General features: G+C 45.8%; 1 protein-coding gene across 1 annotated transcript in view; it reads right to left on the bottom strand.

The window, feature by feature from the left end:
* Positions 1–21391, bottom strand: part of LOC107123000 (cysteine-rich protein 1-like) — a 36199-nt gene extending 14808 nt beyond the window's left edge. The window contains exon 1 of the mRNA XM_015426153.1: positions 21246–21391. Within this exon, the coding sequence (XP_015281639.1) occupies positions 21246–21288 (43 nt within the window). The 5' untranslated portion in view covers positions 21289–21391. The remainder of the gene's footprint in view (positions 1–21245) is intronic.

Genomic DNA, 21391 nt, shown 5'->3' with positions numbered 1-21391 from the left:
TCATTTCCAGCTGCATAACCAAAAGCAATGACACTGCATTTCCAGAGGCTGTAACATTCGCCCAAAGCTCTATGGAAAACCAGTCAAATGCTACAGCATCAGACAATGTGGTGATATCACTTCCGCAAGAGTGGACAATGAAGGTGAGGCAGTAGTTCCCCCACCCTTACCTGACAAATTGCTACCCTACCCAGGGTACACTGGTTGTGTTACCCACATTGGGGGTCTCTTAATTAATTGAGGGAATCAGTGAAATTTGAGACCAGCGAGAGGGGGTAACTAGGGGATCTCCACCAATATTTACAGGGATTGTTCCCTGAGAACTCTTGAATAAACCAGGTCAGATGACTGGAAAGGTATTTTTATTAAGAAAAAAAATAAAGAACTAACATGCATACAAAGCACACGGGGAAAACACACAAACTATATAAGAGAGGAAAATAAAAGGAAGTAGTGGGGAAAGTGATTCAGAGAGGGTAATATTTACTGTGTCTTGAGGTCAAGGTTCGTGGAAGTTGAGAGGGAACTGGCTAGCGTTTACTGGAGAAAATGAGGAAGAGGCAAGAACGCAAGCAAGTGACTGGGTGCGATGTTCAGTGCTTAGAACATCCATATGCTGCACTGGGTGGAGTGTGTCATTTTAATAGGAAAATTGTACCCAAGGCAAGGCTGATGTGTGTGCCTCCCAAACAATACCATGATTGGCTTGTTGGGGATAAGACAATGTGTTGGGAGAGGCTTGATGGCTTTCCCATGGATGGACAAAGACTGAAGGAAACTCATGACAGTTTGCATGAGAATTGCTCATGGTGCTTGATGAGTTTGTCCGGTGTAAAATGAAAGTGTTAATGTTCTCCTGATGAGATTGCTAAATGTAAACCAGAGGTGTTAGTGTTTTTCTGCTGACCCCTGAATACAAGATGGGAGAGGCTATCGAGTTAAATGAATTGCCTATTAGTTAGTAGGCAGTGGAAGTGTGACCAGGTGCGATGATTTCACGCCAGGGAAGGGTATTGTTTCCTGAGAAGCCCATTGATGAAAGTATCTCCTTTGAGTGGGGAGTAAAGCTATTAGCAAGTCCATGACTCTGTGTCACCTTCCCAAAAATAGTTTCCTGGGCTTGTCTCTGACCAGCATCCATTCTGTTTGTTCATGCTCCATCTTGGTTCCATTTCTAGGCCAGACTGTACAGTACACAAATTATTCTGGGGGTGAAGATTAAAGAGGAGTGTGTAAGACTGCCCTTCTGCAGGAGGGGTTCTGGAAGCTAACAGTTGGGGATCCCTGATGTTCTGTGGGTTCTCCATATGCTCAGTAGTGCCTCTGGGACTTTTTAAGGCTGGGGAAATAGTTCAAAGAGGAAGGCTTGCCTACAGGCACTGCAGTCCTGATCCTAACTGGGCACCGCATGCTCAGAAACTGAGTAGAACCCACAACTCATATGAGATTGTGTTATGCGTGAAGTAGGGTGAAACTTTAGACACAATCTGTATGCACCCCCATCTACTTCAAAGTGTGTCTGTTGTGGGGAAAGGAAAAGAAGGCGATTGTAAGCCGCTCTGAGACTCTGAGTGAAGGGCGGGGTATAATTCCATCTCCTCCTCCTCCCCTTTTCCACTTTCCCCTTCCTCACCACTTGCCCATTTCTCTCCCCTCCCATCTCCACTTGTCTCCATTCCTATTATGAACTGAGATCGAAGCAGCTCTTAAACAAAATGATTTCATTTATTCAGCTCATAACAACACTAGGCAAAACTACATAGAACAAGGCTGACATATACGATTTGAACGGGCAAAACCACACCCCACAAACAGATAACAACCAATAGGAACATGGAGCTTGGAACCAATTAGAGTGGTTCCCGCTGAAGACAAGGCTTCTCTGATTGGCCCTTTAGTTCAATCCTTGCAATGCTCTTTTAATATAGAACTGTGCATAAGCTCACTTGTTTCTTTATTACGTTAAGACATAACAATTCCCCACCCTCTGCTCCTGCTTCCCCCCCCCAAACTGGAAGATTGCTGGGGGGGGGGGTTAGGCCAAGGCTCCTGTGCCTTGGTTGCTAGGCAACCCCACAATGCCAAGACTGCTCTTGTGATATTTCACAAGCTCTTGGTCTGCCTTATCCAGTTTGTGGAGGTTTTAAACCTCCCACATTTTAAAAAAAAAGTTTGGGTATTTTTCTGCAAACCTGGGGATACCTGCAAACCTGGGAAACCAAAAACCAGCGTCTGTGTGTGTGTTTTTAATCGACACTCTAGGGCCATATTTAGAATTAGATACAAAGGTATATATTTAACACATCGTGCACATAAGTAAGTTGCTTTTTTAAAACTGCTTTTTATTTAACGTTTGAAAACTCAGAGAGAAAGGCAGAAAAAAAGTTTCCCCAGATGATTTTATCATTCGTCTCCTTCCTTCCCTTGGTATGTACCTTCTCTGATTAATAATGGAGCTATCTGATACCAGAAAATAAATCTGTCAGCGTTTTTGTCCCCATTCCCTTTCCAGCAGGATGCGCTGGGACTTATTAAATGCACAACACATCAGTCACAGTTTAAAACCACATTCCCTTCGTTAGCTCAATTGCAAGCATGCTGCGGCCCTCTGCTCTCAGCACAGGACGTTCCCCCAGCCTGAGGGAAAAGGCAGTTCCGAACAAGCTGGATGTTGCGGTGCCCTTCCTGAGGTGAAGCATTAGTAAGCATGTGAGCGCTTCCCTCACCGGCTGCTCATTCACCTCAGGAGGCTGTAGAGGGCTCCACGTCCTATCGAATAAACATCTCGCACAGAAAGATACCAGCTCTCTCGCAGTCTGGCAAGATCTCCAAGCTCAGCCAGTTTCTGGTAGACAGTCCTGGAATGTTCCAGCCCTAATACATAACAGTCCACAGATCCCATAGCCTACCACGAGTAACCTACATGATTCTCACCACAAAAAGGAGGAATCCAAACAGAATTTTCAGATTTGATTTAGGCAGCACTCAGATTAAAAGGGCAACATTTCTGGACCTTTTGAAGCTAGCGGAAAGGAATGTTTCCCCTTTCTGGGCAAGAGGGGAAATAGACATATTAGGGGGAGAGTGGAAATATATTACGAATTTAAATTTTATTTTCCATGTGAAGAACATGGAATGTGTGGACCCCGATCCAACAAAGTCTGCAGGTAGTGTAATAAACGGAAAGGGAATCCCAATAATTAACTTTTGGTGGGGTAGGAGAAAATGGGAGAGGCTAAATCTTTTACTTCCACTTGAAAACTTTGGAATAGTGTAGAGTTGCCAGTCGAGCACTGGCAGCCTCTGGGAGCTGGGAGGCCAGAAACAGTGCATCAGAGAATGAAGAGTGATGGTATGGTGTAGTTTTCACAGACTCCCACCATATATGTCTGTCCTATGCTAGGTTAGACTGTTGGGCAGTCTAGCCCAACAATGTCTACTCTACTCAGGCTGCTGGTAGATTTCCAAGGTCTCACTCAGGGTTTTCCTCAGCCCTGCTTCCTGAAATAAGTGCTACCTTTGAAATTGATACAAACTCATTGGCTCGCCTGCAACGAGCCGCAGCTCTCTCATCCTCATCCTGCCTCACAACTGCAATTTGAGTATAATAATGGTTTGTCTTTTGGGGTTGTTGTAAGTACTGCTGCAACAATTGCCTATATCCTAGCCATGGTTAGAGTTACCAGCCTCCAGGTGGGGCCTGGAGATCTCCTGCTTTTACAACTGATCTCCAGCTGACAGAGATCAGCTCCCCTGGAGAAAATGGCTGCTTTGAAGGGTGGACTCTATGGCATTGGACCATGCTGAGGCCCCTCCCCTCCCCAAGCCCCACCCTCTCCTGGATCCACCCCTAAAGTCTCCGGGTGTTTTCCAACCCATACCTGGCAACCCTAGCCATGGTTGCCAGGTCTCCCATTATGGCAGGACACCTCTTGCCAGCAACCTGTTCTTCCTGAGGAAAATAAACACAAATTTTTCATTAGACCAATGGTGTGACATCATTTCCAGGAGATACCCTGGAAGTGATGTCATGTCTCTTTAGGAATCATCAGAAACTTCTTGTGATTCCCAGAGAGGTGAGGTATCACTTCCAGGCTTGCCTCCAAAGTGATGTCATGCCATTGCCAATGGTGCCCTCCCATATCCCTGCCCCCCTGACTACCTCATATAGCCAGGCTACCTAGGGCTGCCTGACAACCCTAATTTTAGCACTCCACCCAGCAATGCCTGAAGTAGGGATTCCAGCCTCCAGGTGGGACCTGAGGATACCCCAGAATTACAGATCATCTCCCGAACACAGAGTTCAGTTTCCCTGGAGAAAACTGATGTTTTGGGGAGTGGACTCTATGGCATTGTATCCCACAGAGGTCCCCGTCTTTCCCAGACTGTATCCCCAAATCTCCAGGAGTTTCCCAACCTGGATCTGGCAACCCTATCCTTCATCCCCTACCAGGGCGGACCTGGCAACCCTAGCCTGAAACCTTCCTCCACCCTAAGGGGCTTTTAGTTTAAGAGGTTCTTCTGCCCGCAGTAGAGTTATTTAATTTGGAGGAAGTCTCCATAGTCTGGAGAAAACCTTCAGACTTTGCTGAGCAGATGGATAGGATACAGGCCAGTGTAAACAGGCCAGTGTAAACAAAGAGGTTTGAAACAAGAAATGTGCATTACATTTTTAATAATTTTGTACTATTACATCCTGTTACCAAATATCCATGCTCCCAACTGAGTGGTTTAGCACAGAACAAGAAATTAAGTATCCCAGGAAAAAGCAGATTCCTCCAGGAATGTTTCTCTCCTTTCCTTCACATGAGCACCATGTAGACCCTGGTCACACTGAAGTGCGGCTTTTTTGAGCCACATCAAAAGAGAAGCGCGGCGGCGGGATCAGACAGATCTCGCGAGCCGCCGCGCAGTTGCTCCCCGGCATGATCAGATGCCGGGGGGAAGTCACAGATCGGTGAGCGAGGCAAGCCCTCTGTGCATGTGCGCGCATGCGCAGTTCTACAGGGCCTCTGTATGCTGCAGGGAGACGGATGCGTCGGTGATCAGACGCCGGCCCATGCTGCGCATCAACAGGTAGGTAGTACTCTTTTGGTGCTACCTTTTTGCTGTGGGTTTTCGGCTGGAAGGGACGGATCGGGGACGGGTGCGCGCCGCTTCCTAGATGTTGCGGTATGATCGCGCCCGCTTGATGCGCCCCTGATCCACCCCTCCCACGGGGCAAATCCTCCCGTGTGACCGGGCCGTAGATGATCTAGGGACCAGGGCAGGCTGAAGAAATCTAGACTGTAAGAACATGAGAGAAGGCCTGCTAGAGAAGATCAGTTCAGCAGCCGGTTTTACACAGGGCCAACAAACAATGCATAGATGCCAAGGCCTTCCCTCATGTTGCCTCCTAGCAACATTGATGGACCTTTCTTCCGTTGAAGGTCCTCTCCTCCATGAATCTGCCTAAATCTCCTTTTAAAGCCATCTGTGCTAGTGGCCATCATTACATATACCGTAGCAAATCCCTTAATTTAATTACTCTCTGAGTGAAGATGGGCTATGCATGATCAGAATTTATTGCTATAGATTAGGAAAAACCGAAGAAACCCTGTTCCCCTAAATTAGAGTTAACTAGATGCATTCTCTCCCTGTCCTTCATTTCAAAGCCTCTAAGTTTCACATGTGCTGGCCTGAACTTCTGACCAAGCAAGTATTTTGCCAGTGTTGAATCAGATACAGTCATTGTATCGTTAAATGTAAAACTGAGTTGCCAGTGTTGAATCAGATACAGTCATTGTATCGTTAAATGTAAAACTGAGTGTGACCAGACAGTACAGTATGTTGGGGCATGTTTTGCTGATGTCTGCACTAAGGGAAGTCTGCTGTTTGATATAGGCCTGTATTCAGCTACACAGTTCCAAAGACTGAAGAGCACATGTGTTCCTAGGAGTCAATTTAGAGATGCCAGTCCCCAGGTGCAGGAGGGGGCTCCCCCGATTTTTAGGGCTCAGACCCGACACTGGCCAGGTGACTGGCAGGGGAAGCCCCACCCACAACAGTCATCTGCAGCCCCACTTGAAAAGAGCAGGCAGTGCGCACGCCTGCCCTACAAGCAGCAAATTCGCTGCTTGCAAGGCAGGGGCCCACGGCACCCGCTCTTTCCAAGTGGGTGCCGCCAGCTCCTGCCTTGCAAGAGGCGAGTTCCCCTCTTGCAGGGCTAGCATGCCTGGCCCTTGCTCCCCCGCCTATTTAAATGGAAGATTCCCTTTAAATGGTTGGGGAAATGTGGGAGCAGGGGCAAGCTGTGTCCAGGATGTGAGGGCGTCACTATGTGTGACGTCATCACATTGGGGGTGGCCATGCCCCCTCATGGAACACCCCCTAATCCCCCCACCAGGGATAAGATTGGATCTGGCAACCCTAGAGTCAATGGGCCTCTAGGAACAGCATTGGGGACAAAATGGGAGAGTCTTCGGTGGTAGTGGGGTATTGGCCGAAATCCATGCCTCCTTCTCTGAAAACCTGGGCTCTTTGGAATGTGTGATTGAACAGAAGCCATTTTATTTCATTGTTTGCTTTCTTACATTATGTGGGGTTTTTTTTTACATTGCAAGCTGGTGATTAGGTAACCTGCAATAGGAAAGTGCATCCAAGCAAATATAATATGGAAATGACAAAGAGGTAAGGCAAAAAAGGAAACAAATCCAATGTTTACAAGAGGAGGAAAGGCGAGTATTCCAGGGGCTCAAATATCCAAGCCTAAATGGCTAATATCAATGGTCAGTTCAGTTTATATCATCTTCTTTTCGCTCCTCTCTATCACCCTATTCTCCTGCCACATTCCCTCCTGCCAAACTCAAAATATTGGCAAGGAAACAAGCTTCTCAAGGTCATGTTGTGCCCATAAACACTCATTAGTGGATGGGATTTCACAGCCAGGACTCAAATACACAGTCATTTCTGACAGCATTTACAGCACTGTTTGCCCTGTTAGTATGCCATCAGTATTAATTACTCCTGTCAGAAGTATTTACTTGACCAAACACCACAGCAATTATTAGCAGTGGTAATAACTACTGTGGTAGTGGGAAGCTTATATATGTGGTTACTGATATAGGGATATCACTACTAGTAGGCATTTCCATAACCACCAGGACTTAATTACCACCACTGATTAAGCAACGGCGTCTTTAATTTCTGTACCTGAACTCGCCTTGTAGCTGTTATGTATACCCTTTGTATTATGTGTAGCTTTTTAATGCATTGAATAAATATTTATTTATTTATTTAAATGTAGCTGAAAATGGGTCCATTCCATCAGTTCTTATGCCTGCAGTGAATATCATGGAAAGGAAAGGCAACATGGAATAGAAGAAGAGTGGAGACTGGATTGGATTTATACCCCTCTCTTCACTTGGAGTGGCTTACAATCTCCTTCCTTTCCTCTCCCCACAGCAGACACCCTGTGAGGTAGGTGGGGCTGAGAGAGCTCTGACAGAAATGCTCTTGAGAGAACCGTGACTGACCCATGGTCACCCAGCTGGCTGCCTTTGGAGGAGTGGGGAATCAAACCCAGTTCCCCGGTTAGAGTCCATGCACTTAACCACTACACCAAACCGGTCCGATTTCATCGGATCTTGGAAACTAAGGAGGGTCAGTACTTAGAAGGGAGACCACCAAGGAAGATGCTGGAGAGGAAGGCAATAGAAAACCAACTCTGCTTCTCACTTACCTTGAAAGCCCCTTGCTGGGGTCGCCATCAGACTTGGAGAGCTGCAGATTGTGGAAGCAACTTGTCACAGTCCTGTGAACTTTCTGGCCACAATGCCGGACTCTGCCTACCTCCTGTAACCTTTGGACTGATCCTTGACTTTGCTCTTTGCACTTGCTTGAGCCTTGCTGATCAATGACCTTGGACTACCTTGACTTTGCTTTCCTGAACAACCTGTGACCTCTGACTGCTGCTAAACTGGTATTTGACCCCTGGACTTTTGACTGAGTTCTAGCTCTGTTGCCTTGCTCTGTGGCCTAGGTCTGTTGCCTTAACGCTGCCTGTATTCCAGGACAAGATCATCCCTTATCATCTTCTATATCAGGGCATATGGCTCATGACCAAAGTACTGTTGCTTGAAGCTGCCTTTCATTAGCCATGTGAAAGTTGCATCATCAACCTGTCTGCAGGAATACTTAAGGGTTTATTAAGTTAATGATCTTCACTGGAGCAACATCTGAAGCTACCTTGTAGTTGTCCTTGGTCCTGACTGGCTCTTCAGATACTCTGTCCTTAGCCTACATGACTTCCCCCGTTTCCTGGCTCCCTGTCCTGTGTAGAGCACTCAACCTTGTGAGCAATTGTCACTAGCTGTCTTCTCATCACATTTTGCCAGCAGTGGTTGGCCACGTACAAACAGATAGTGGGAGACAATCAGCTTGTCCTTTGATAATCATTCCAGAGAGATAGCCGTATTAGGGATGAACTACATGTTTTGTTTTTTGATGATTTTGGTTCAGGTTTCCTGGACCCAACTCACTTGACCCACAGTGTTCTGTGTATGTGCAAATGGGAAAAAAAATACTGCTCCTTGCAGCTGTTTCAATTTGAGAAAACAGCCCAGGGAGAAGGCAGGAGCAACCCCCTTCCCCTGCACCATTGTCCCAAGCCCAACTGAGCTCCTAGAGACTTAAAAATGCCTTTCCCCTGAGCTGCTTGTGACTGCAGGGAAAGTGAGTTGGACCCAGCTTCTCAATAAAATATAACTTTTAGTTTGGCCCTCAGTCTATTGCAGCAAAAAAAACAACAACCCAGAAGTCCAGTGGCACCTTGAAGACTAGCCAAGTTTATGCTGGCGTAAACATTCAAACCTCACTTCATCCGATTTATGTGGTGTGGAAAATCTTTAAGCCAATATTTTTATAACCAAAGTCAAAGGAAAGCTAAAAGAGGACCACCCCTTGGACCACCCAAAAAGGCCTACGCTGGGGATCAATGGACTTGGGATGTGAGGGATAGGAGCTGTAGTAAGGAGGAGAATTGGGCGAGACTGAACAACATGCAGTTCTCTCAGAGCTGTTCTCTCAAGAGCTGTTCTCTCAGCCCCACTGACCTCACAGGGTGTCTGTTGTGGGGCGAGAAAGTTCTGGTTATGAAAACATTCCAGCTCAGTCATGGACACAAGAATTAAATGTGGATCAACGTTGGGGTAAAGCATCTCATTAGAGATCAGGATACATTCATCATCAACCAAAAGGGAGACAGCTCCCAAGAAATTAGAAGGAGATTGAGACTGGGAAGGGCAGCCGTAGAGGAGCAAGAAAAGATCCTGTGTAAGGATATGTCACTGGCGACCAAGATCAAGTTAAATTCATGCCATAGTATTCCCCATTACTGTGTATGGGTATGAAAGTTGGACAATGAAGAAAGGTGACAGGAAGAAAGTAGATTCCTTTGAAATGTGGTGTTGGAGGAGAGTTTTACGGATACCATGGACTGCCAAAAAAAGACAAATAAATAGATCAAATCAAGCCTGAACTCTCCCTAGAAATTAAAATGACCAAACTGAGGCTATCGCACTTCGGAAGACCAAACATGAAATGGATTGACTCAGTCAAGGAAGCCACAGCCCTCAGTTTGCAAGACCTGAGAATAACTGTTGATGATAGGATGCTTTGGAGAACATTCATTCATAGAGTTGTTGCCATAAGTCAGAAACGACTTGACAGCACTTAACACACACATACCGTTTTGTTTGTCTAGCTGTGGTCTGTTTTACAGCTTGTATGATAGAAAGAAAGAAAGAAAGAAAGAAAGAAAGAACGAAAGAAAGAAAGAAAGAAAGAAAGAAAGAAAGTATGATAGAAAGAAAGAAAGAAAGAAAGAAAGAAAGAAAGAAAGAAAGAAAGAAAGAAAGAAAGAAAGAAAGAAAGAAAGAAAGAAAGAAAGAACTTATTGACTGTTATCTTTTAACTGGAACTCAGTGAACCAAAAAGTTTCTTAATAGAATTAGACCACAGAAAGCTAGAAAAGATACATTCTGCCAGGTGCTGTACTACACTGTAAACAAATTTGCTTGTTGGGGGGGAAAAATAACCTCTATACAGTACTTTCTTAAATGCAAACAGTGCCACATATACATGATTTTAATAGTCTCTACAAGAACCCCATAAGATAGGCCAGTGTTACAGAGCAAAGAAAATGTGAGACTGAAAAATGGTCATTGGCATGAAGTTTTTGACCAGGGTGAAGTGTGAACCAGGCTCGAAACCTGGGACTTCTTGGCTCCCAACTCATTTTTACTTACTTTGTTTATTTCATGATAACATTTGTTAGCTGCCTTTCTTCCTTATGGAACTCAAGGCAGCTTACAACACAGGTGAAACCCATATAAAATACATTAAAAATATTTTAAAATCCCAAAATTTAAAATCACAACTCAAGACTGCTAGTAAACGTAATCAAATGGAGTCCTGAAGAAAACCATCTTCAACTGCCTCCTAAAGATCAAAAGTGTGTGTGTGGGGGGGGCATGCGCACTTCCCTGGGGAGGTTGTTCCATAATTGTGGGGCTGCCACTGAAAAGGCCCTCTCTCACATACCACCACGAGAGGTGAGGCTGCCACCAAATGAGCTTCTTTGATTGATGGGACAGTCAGGAGGACCTCTCCCTGGGATCTTAGTTCCCAGGCAGGAACATATGGGAGAAGACTGTGCTTCTGATATCTCAGTCCCAACCCATATAGGACTTTAAAGGTCATAACCAACACCTTGAATTGGGCTCAGGAGTAGATCAGTAGCTAGTGTAAGTGATGTAATATTGGGGTCGTGACTCACATGCTGCTGATAGCTGGTCCTGACCAGCGGTCTAGCCACACTGTTCTGCACTAGCTGCAGCCTCTGAACACTGTTCAAGGGTAGCCACAAGTAGAGCACATTTATTTATTTTTTTATTTAACCTTCAATTTCTAGACCGCTCATCCGCGAAGGGCTCTGAGCAGTTTATATTGTACAATTTAATTACCTATCTAGGGCCACATTATATGGGGGAGTGACTGCCTACCAGCACCCAGGCAGCAGGGCTCTTGTTGTTGTTGTTCGGCTCTTTAGGCGGGCTGTTGTTGTTGCTTGGCTCTTCGAGTGTTGTTGTTCTCGGATTTCCCCCCCACTTCCTGGCGTCTTTGATACAGGTCTTGATACAGCGACTCCCTCCGGCGAACTCATTCTGGTGCGCGGCCACGTGCCAACTGCAGCTTCGGCTCATGTCCTGCTGGCTCCGCCGCGCTACCGCGTCACTGCACCTCCACGATTCAGTCTCCGCCCGGATTCTGCCGCTCGACGTCGGACGTCCATCACGCTCGCTGGGTCACCAGGGCCGCTTGCCAACAGCTCCACCACCGATGCTCCTGCTGCACGCCACCCCACAAGGAGGAGGGTGCCCCCTGCCACCTAGGAGCAGATACCCATTTATCTACTTGCTAAGCTTTCAAACCGCTGGGTGGGTGGGAGCTCACCCCGGCCACGGTGGGTCTCGAACAGCCTTATGGCTGCTCACTGGTGTTACTGCGGGTGTTTTACTGCCTGCGCCACCACTCCCTAGTCTAGTCTCAATGTAACTAAGGCATGGATCATTGTGGCTAGATCTGACTGAACCAGGACCAGACACAGTTGATGCACCAGCCAAAGATGGACAAAAGCACTCTCAACCACCACAGCCACCTGGTTTTCTAACATGACTGCTGTGTCAAGCAGCATTCCCAAGTTGTGAACGTGGCTTTTCAAGGGGAAAATAAACCCACCTAAGACAAGAGAGGTCTGACATCTCAGAACTTTCTACTGACCCAGAGGAACTCTGTCTTGTCAGGATTAAGTTCCAGCTTGTTCACCCTCATTCAGCCCATTACTGACTCCAAGCACCAGTTCAAAACAGTAGTAGCATCCTTGGAATGATGTGGAAAAGAAAGGTAGAGCCGGGCATCATCTGTATAGTGATGACACTGCAGCCCAAGTCTCCTGGTGACCTCCCCCAGTGGCTTCACATATATATTAAATAACCACCCCTTTATATTACTGCCTATTTATATTATTGTCTATTTTAATTTGTGTGGAGGGGTTACTAATATCAATTTAACTTTTTTGGGGTAGTATTTTATCTATGCTGGTCTTTGATTTGTGGGGGGGGGGGAGTTTTACTAATATCAATTTAACTTTTTTGGGGTAGTATTTTATCTATGCTGGTCTTTGACCGTACAATAAAATTTGATTTGATTATTAAATAGTACAGGGACTGATCGAATCCTGCGGAAACCTACAGGTCAATGGCCATGGGACAGAGCAGGGTTACAGACAGGTTGCAAGGATAATGTTGTACACCAGGAGCATCTCAGTCCAAGCACTGGGTTTACCATCAGTTCACTAGGGAGTCTGATCTTTGTCTAGTCATAATTTTAACATACAAGGTTGTTGTGAGGATCATTGAGATAGGTAGGCAAACTGCCTTGAACACTCTCTGATGCTATATAAATGTCATTTATTGTTATTGTAGTTCCTGTAGTTTATTCAGCACATTACATGACCTCATAATAAAATATGAATCTTTCAGACTGGAAGGGGCAGGAGAGAGAGGGAGAGAGCTAGAGATCCGGAGGGCTGTATAAGAACACGTCCTGTTTCAGTGTGTCTGGACCTAGGGCAATCCCCAAGGAATGTGAGCCATGATACACAGATGCAAGTATCGTTCACAAATATATGACACCTATTTACCACCCAAACCCTCTTGCATGCCTGATCAGGAAGCTGAGCTGCCAGCTCTTCCTGTATGTATAGTATAAACCTCAGACAGGAGTGGATCAGCTGAATGGGCAACCACACAGTTCCCTTTGTCACATGACAACTAAGTTCTCAGGAGCATCCATAGGCGATGGTCCTTAGGAACCGGGCAGAAACTGCAGGACCCCTCATACAAATTCCTTGTCTAATTGTACCATTTCAAAACCCTTGTGGGGTCTTTAGTGCTCTTCTTTTTGCTAATGCTCTGTGGCTTATTTGCTACTGAAAGCCTCTGAACATGCTAGGCACTTCCTCTTCCTCTTCTCATAACTCATCACCTCTTGGACACTGCGGCTTCCTGAACATTCAGTCATGTATTACACAAATGCCGTGCCTTGTCTCAATTCCCCTCTGTGCTAAAAAGACCAATACGGAGAAACCGGCACTAGTGGTGGGTACATGTGTGCTCTGGGAAAGTCCCAGGTTCAAATTCCATGTCATGCAAGCACTGAGAGCCAAACTAAGTATCACATTTTAAAAAAGAATTAGCTCCAGGTTCCCTGAATACAACTCATGTTCTCTGCAGCAGCTGTGGGGAATGGCATCTTTTTTTTTTAAAAAAAGGAGACCACCAAATAGGTTCGGGAGAGTGTCAAAAGGGGAGGAAGTGTTCCTCCCTCACCCGAGACATTTTCTTGCACAAAACCTTGCTGGGGAGGAGTTTTGCCCCTGAGGGCCCAGCTCTTTAAAAAACATAATGTTTTGTTTGGCCCTGACTAAATGGGCCCTGGGTATTCTAGTGCTTTTACTACTGAGAAGCTTTTTAAAAAGTCAATAAACTCTCTCGATTTAACAGGAATTTTTTAATTAAATTTTTAAAAAAGTTAAAAATAAGAAAGCAAATCCTGGTGTTTATGTAGAGCAAACAGGGAAGTGTCGATTTTATGTGCTGCTGATGCTTCTAAGAGGGGCATCCATTTCTCTTGGAGATTGTCAGGAACGTCTGCTAAAAAAAATCCCTGCTTTAAAAAACACACCTCAATTTAAAACTACTCTTCACTCACTATCTGCCCCTTTCCTGTGCCCAGATAACACCTTTGGATGATAATACTGGCCTAGGGTTGTTTGTTGTTGTAGGGATTATTTATTTATTTATTTAAATATTTTAAAAATAATTTTTATTTTTACTAACAAACAAAATGCATGCACTACTACAATTATACATAAATGACTGTCTTTCATAAGCACAAACATAAGCCTAAATAAAGAGATAGACAGTCATTCATGGTCATCTACTTTGCCTACTGTATCTAACTACATTTAATTCTGTCTATTAAAATTGCCAGACAGAACTTACTTTATTGTATAAGAATTGCTGATATATACTCTAAATTTCCACTTCTTTTTTATCTATATCCTATCTTTTCTTCATATCTAACATTTCCTTATTACAAACAGGTATTGCCTATTCTATCTCGTAATCATTCTCCACTTTAACAATTCAGTCCTAGTTTTCAGCTATATCGTCAAAAATACAGTCCATTTTCCTTGAAATTCTAAATTCGATCTATTACACAAAATAGGATGCAAGTTTCGCCATTGTCGCATACTCAGTTTGTTTTTCCAGACTGTCAATTCTGGACATTTTTTGGCCTTCCATGCATTAGACACAGCAGAGGATAGGTCTCGCAATAATGGGTTTAAATTAAGGGCAGGAAGGTACCGGCTGGATATTAGGGAAGACTTTTTTTACAGTCAGAGTTGTTCAAGAGTGGAATCAGCTCCCCCTCGTTGGCAGTCTTTAAACAGTGGCTGGACAGTCACTTGGCAGGGGTTGGACTAGATGGCCTGCATGCCCCCTTCCTACTCTGTGATTCTATGATTCTATTCTACGATTCTATCACCCTTGCCACCATTCCCATATATTTGAATAGTTCACTGTATATTCTTGTAATATTGCTTGGTAAAGTATTTAATAACATGTTTTTTGGATTTTCTCCCTAATGGGGTCCCCAAGTGAGGTCATTTAGACAACAAGAGTGTAACTAGCCCAAACAAGCTTCTGTGGCAGAGATACGAACCTGGGTCTCCCAGACCCTAGGCCAACCACATATGAATATATGTGAAGAGCTTGGAATCTTTGGGAAAGCTCTAATATATGTTATTATTGAGTGACTAGGGCCCCGGTCACACGGGAGGTTTAGGCCCGGAAGAGAGACGGATCGGGGGTGCAGCAAATGGCGCGATCACACCGCAACATCTGGGAAGCGGCGCGCACCCGTCCCCGATCCGGCCCTTCAGCCCGAAAATGCACATTTAAAAAGAACCTGCAAAAGAGCAGGACTTACCTGAAACGCCGCAGCAAGCGCGGCCATGGGATCGCCAGCGCACCCATCTTCAGGAGCATTCAAGGCTCCCGGCTGAACTGCGCATGTGCACACATGCGCAACTGGCTGCTTCATTCTCCCTTCAGTGGCTTCCCCCCCGGCATCTGTCGTGCCAGGGAGCAACTGCACGATGGCTTGGGGGATCTGTCTGATCCCGCCACCACATGTCTATTTTACTGCGACTCAGAAAAGCCGCACTTTGGCCGTGCTCCCCCCCCCCCCGGGGTCTGGCAGGGGCCTAGAAAGAGCATTGACTCTGGGATGTACTTGTGTGGATGGAGTTTCAGGTGCAAAAGAGAGCCATCCTAAGCAAGTCTACTTGGAAGTAAGTTTCATATGATTCAGTAGGGCTTACTCCCAGGAAAGAGTAGCAATGATGGCAAGGAGTGATGGGCCAGTCTACAGTGATGTTGCCATCACTGCCGTGGTCTCAGTTCATGCCGAGTGCTTATCTGAACAGCCATGGTCATTTGGCTCAGCGTGCTCCAGGGCTGTTCTAATTTCCCAGTCCACTTCTGGCAATGGTGACAATTCTATTTGTAGAGTGCATTTCCAAGATAAAAAAACTACCAGGGTTTCTAAAATGATGGATAGTGCTGAATTCTACTCCAGATGGCAACCATACTGAGTTCCTAGGTTCCAATTGGCACAAACCTCCTTCCAGGGCTGCCTGGGGTCTATCCATTTCTAGTGAGTTCAATATCTGGTCAAAAACCAGCTTGTAATGTGAGACTTAGCATACCATGGTCCCGTTCACACGCGGCGATTTGGGCCAGTTGCAGGCCAGTTTGGGGGCGGATCAAAGCAGCGCGATCACACCACCACATCTGGGAAGCGTTCTGCTTCCGCACCCGAACTGGCCCAAACCCGGGAAGAACCGCCGCAAAATGAACCACCTACCTCGGTGGTTCAAGTGGACGCGGCGCTTCTTCCTGGGCGTCTGATCGCCGGCGCTCCCTTGCGCCGGCTCAACCCCGGCCCGGAGCCGAACTGCTCATGCTCCGACATGCGCAGTTCGGCCGGGCCCCGGTTAGGGCTGTGTTTTCTCCCCGGCGTTTGATCGCGCCGGGGAGAAACGGTGGCGCGGCCGGGGGATCCGTGAGATCCCGCCGCGCCGTGTCAACATTGGCGCGGCTTTTAAATGCCGCGCCTTCTAGCGCCTTTTCCCCTGCGTGTGGCAGGGCCCCATGTAGGTCAGTGGTGGTGAACCTATGGCACGCGTGCCAAAGGCGGCATTCAGAGCCCTCTCAGTGGGCACACGTGCCATCGCCCCAGCCAGGGCCCAAACCATCATTAAAGTGTGGAATTCTCTGCCAAATAATTGTAAGTAAATGAAAGCATTTGGGATTGCTTTCCTTACTTTGTTTGGATCATCTTATGTTAATGTATGAGTTGTTTTTTCTAAAGTAAAACCTCAGTATTCAGGTTAAATTGCCGTGTTGGCACTTTGCGATAAATAAGTGGGTTTTGGGTCGCAGTTTGGGCACTCGGTCTCTAAAAGGTTCGCCATCACTGATGTAGGTGAACCTCAAGTGACATCAAGGCTCAGTTGAGTTTATTTCGTTATAAAAACAGTTTAAACCCTTGCCAAGTACAGTAGTAGGATCAGCAAATAAATTTAAAGGTGTCATTATAGTCCAGCCTCGTTTAATTCTTTTTCCCCAACATCACATATGCTGTATGCCCTCATTCAAAATGTTGCAATGTTGCAAGTTATTTCTGAACAAAGGAGAGAAGCATCAGTCTCTACTAGACCTCTATCAAGGGTGGAGAAATTTACCTTCCAGGCAGAATGCTCCCAAATGCCTCCCATGGATAAAACCACAAATCAAACAAGAGAGGAAGACTCCACTGCGAACCCTTTAGACGAAGGCCCCAAAGAACATTAAGGCTTGCACTGCATGTCTGGAGTAGGAATGGACTGGCCATTTAACTTTCAGGGAAATTTGCTGGGAGGCTGCTGTCCCAGAGAAGCACTGGTGGCTAGGAGTGAGCAGAGCCAAGCCCCAGCAATTCTGCCAAAGCCTCAAGGACCACTTGGTTCAGCACCTTTAACAGCAAATGACAATATCGCCTCACCGATAACCTTCTCCTGCACTGGTAATGGATGATCCAATGCCAATAGCTGATGAAGCAGAGCTGAGTGGCCTTGCAGCCACTGGCTTATAGCACAGGAAAGGGCCACTTGGCTTGGTCTAGGACAATTTTAACTTCCCCATCTGCCCCTACATTCCTGCAGTGTTTCATGAGGTGCTAGAACAGGCATGTCCAGCAAAGATTTGGACAAGTCTACCCAGATTTCTGGGCAACTGGAACCACCTTGTGCCAAAGTCCACCAAAACCACCTGTAGCGGAACTCAGAGGTTTTGCCTGTCTATTCAAAAGTTTCATTTCCCAGACTCCTTTCACTATTGCTAAGAACGGTTCCCCAGAATAACGTTCTGCATCTTCCAGTCCCTCCCCGGTCTCCACCCAATCCATGCCATTGACTCCTTGTAAAGGAATAATAGTTTCTCACCAGTTTAGAGAAAGTGGTGCAAATACAGGTGTCTATAAATATTTCCACCCCCAAGGCCTACTAGAGACATTCCCATTTTGCCTGAACAGAAGAACATAAGGAGTCCATATTGAAAACTGGCCCTTTATCCTGTTCCTGACTGGAAGAGGAGACATTTTTGCTCTGTGTATGTTAAGTACTGTCAAGTTGCTTCCAACTTTATGGGGACCCTATGCAGAGCTCTTTTTGTAGAAAAAGCCCAGCAGGAACTCATTAGCATAATAGGCCACACCCAACAGCAGGAACTCATTAGCATATTGGGCCACACCCCTGCCAGCACAGCTCATTACCGCATTAGGCTGCACCCTCATGTTACCAGAAGTGTGGTTATCCAGCCACATCCACCTTTTGCTTCTTATTCTGTTTACCTTGTTTGTTGTCAAAACCCAGGGCTTTTTTGTAGCAGGAACTCCTTTGCATGTTAGGCCACACACCCCTAATGTAGCCAATCCTAATGAGTTTCTGCTGTTGGGTGTGGCCTATTATGCTAATGAGTTCCTGCTGGGCGTGGCCAACTCAGGAGCCAGCCGGAACTCCATTCCCTGTGCGTTCCTTTCCAAAAATAGCCCTGACCCTATGTATTAACAACCTCCAAAATGCACCATTGAGACCATGAAAACCATCCTAAATGCTTCAGAGTGAGGACAGGATGCACGTTGATCGTGACAAAACTGGAGCCCGACATATGGGCAGTTCTGTTGACACAGGCTAGAGCTCTGAAATTCACAAGAACGATCACGTGAAGTTTGCTCTTTTTCTCAGATGTTCTCAGTGTGAAACGACTGAACTTTAACCTGCAGAGGCAGAAGTGGCAAAGAGTCTACTGGCAGGCAGAGACACGAATATTATTTACATAACTAAATTTGGTGGTGGAAAGAGCCATCCAGTTGCTGCTAGCAGCAACCCCACTGGGTTTTCAAGATAAGGGACCTTCAGAGGTGGTTTGCCATTGCCTGCCCCTGTGTAGCAGCCCTGGACTTCCTTGGTGGTCTCCCATCCAACCAGGGCGAACCCTGCTTAGTTTCCAAGATCTGATGAGATCAGGCTAGCCTGGGCCATCCAGGTCAGGGATCTTAATATTTAGCCTACCTATAACCAGTGTTCCTTCTAAGCTGAGTTAGTGTGAGCTTGCTCACAGTTTTTTCGCCTCCAGCTCACACATTTTTGCCTCCGCTCAGGAAGGATGGCTCCAGAGCAAACGAATGTATACAGAAGCCAAATGGCTCGCTCACAACTTTAATGTCAGTAGCTCGCAAAGTAGAGTTTCTGCTCACAAGGCTGCACAGCTTAGAGGGAGCATCGCCTATAACAAACATCTAAGGTCGACATTTTAATATGTTCAGGAGAAGTAGAGATGGATAAGGCCTGTTAAAGAAAGGAAGCTTTTCTCCCTCAGTCGCCTTCCATGACAGGAAAAACTTCACCTGTTCAGTTTCTGATAGGGAACAGCAACAGCTGAACATTTGGCAACTCTTTGAAAACCATACATCAAGATAGATCAAGGAATTATTGAGGCCCTGATAGGAATACCATGATCTATTAGGGCACACTTTAAGTTTATTGTTGTGGCACCCTAGATTTGGAGTACCTTCCCAGAGAGGCCAGCAAAAGCCCTGCCTTTATATGCTTTTTGAAAGCAAATGAAAACCTCTTAGGATAAAGCAAACATTTACAACCATTTTATAGTTATAATTGGAAAGATTATTTACTATTTTTTTAAAATGGATATAGCTTATTTTTATTGTGTTTTTGCATCTTCTTGATTTTTGTTAGCCTACTTGATTGGCATTTAGAGAGAAAAGGTTGGGTTACCATTCTTTTCTAAAAGCATCTTAGATACCTATGAGTTTTCTACATATCCTAGTTTTGTCCCATCCTTCCATTGTACATGGGTCTTCCATCCTTCATTTTATCTTCACAACATTCCAGAGTAGTAGGCTTGGCTGAGAGAGAATGATTGGCCCACGGGCACCCAGTGAACACCATGGATAAGTGATTATTTGAACCCAGGTCCGCCTGTACACACACACACACACACACACACACGAATCTGCCTTACTGAATCAGACCATTGGTCCATTAAGGTTAGTTTTGTCTACTCAGACTAGCAGTGCCTCTCCAGAGTCTCAGGCGGAGGTCTTTCATATCACCTACTGCCTGGTCCTTTTTATTGGAAATGCCAGGGATTGAACCTGCGATCTACTGCATGCCAAACAGATGCTCTACCACTGAGCCACAACCCCTGCCCACTGAGCCTGGCCCTAATCCAGCATTCTAACCATTATCTCTCAAGTTTGCCTGTCTTGGGCCTATCTGACTCTGTTATGCTATATGGTGTTTTGATCCAATAGATTCACCTACTTTCCTTGAACCCTTAAGGATACAGCTTCATAACCACATACAAAACTTCTTCCTTCAAGACATATCCCTGTATCCCAAGCCTATATTAGTTTTACAGTACTTTAACAATGCAATCCTAAACAGATTTAGACCCTTCTAATTCCATTGAAGTTAACAGGCTTTGAAGGGTGTAACTCTGTTAAGGATTGGCACTGTGAGTTTCCTAACTTTCCTCACAAAATTTTGATAATTGTAGTATGGGAGTGCTGAGAATTCTCTGCAAGACACCAGTTAGGCATTATGCTGACAGGCAAGATGGAATTAGATATGACTCATTTAAACAAGAGTCCTCCCTCCTCAGCTACTATATGTGCAATGTGAGCATGCCAGAGATCCACAGCTCAGCTGTACACTGTATTGGTGGGCTGATGGGATTGCGTGTTTAGCAACACGGTTGAAACAAGATGAAGAGTAGCTTTTTATACCACACTTTTCTGTACCCTAAGGAGTCTCAGAGTGGCTTACAATTGCCTTCCCTTCCTCTCCCCACAACAGGCACCTTGTGAGGTAAGTGGGACTGAGAGAGCTCTGAGAGAACTGCTCTTGAGAGAACAGCTCTGAGAGAACTCTGACTGACCCAAGGTCACCCAGCTGGCTTCATGGGGTGGAGTGGGGAATGAAGCCCGGTCCGCCTCTCTTAACCACTACACCACACTGGCTCTTAACCATTAGACCATGCCGATGTGCCACACGGCTTAGTTTGAACACATGAAGCTGCCTTCTACTGACTCAGGCCTTCTGTCTATCAAGGTGAGTGTTGTCTACTCTGAGAAGCAGCACTTCTCCAAGGCATGATGAGCAGTCTTTGCACATTGCCTATGACTAGCTAGTGATGCCAGAGATTGAACGGTGGACCTTCTACAATAATAAACAGACATTCTACTACTGACAGCTTCCCCCCCCCAGTTCTTGTTGCCCATCAGCACTATGTCTAAATCAGGCCTCAGAGGCCTCAACATCCCCCCCCCCCCCCGCACACACACACACAGAACCTCAGTTCCTTGAAGGAAGAGAGGGATTAGTGAAGCGGATTAAGTCTGTGGCGTTGACATGCTCACATGCACCACTCAACCATAATACTCCATTATGTGGGAGATATAAAAATGCTTCAGTCCAGCCTAAAAGCCTGTTTGATTCAGCCGAATAAACTTACCAAAGTAGACCGGCTTTCCGCACATAGGGCAATATGAAATCATTGTTCGTCTTCCCTCAGGCACTGCTTAAGAGTCGGCACTGTTAGAATAAGCAGCTTTCTGTTCACCGGGAGTGACAAGAAAACCATGGCTGGGGCACAGCGGC

The sequence above is a fragment of the Gekko japonicus genome, unplaced genomic scaffold (assembly GCF_001447785.1).
Source record: "Gekko japonicus isolate JY-2015 unplaced genomic scaffold, Gekko_japonicus_V1.1 scaffold205, whole genome shotgun sequence".
Taxonomy (NCBI): Eukaryota; Metazoa; Chordata; class Lepidosauria; order Squamata; family Gekkonidae; genus Gekko; species Gekko japonicus.
The sequence above is the reverse complement of the archived record's forward strand: the minus strand, read 5'-3'. Positions and strand labels throughout refer to the sequence as shown.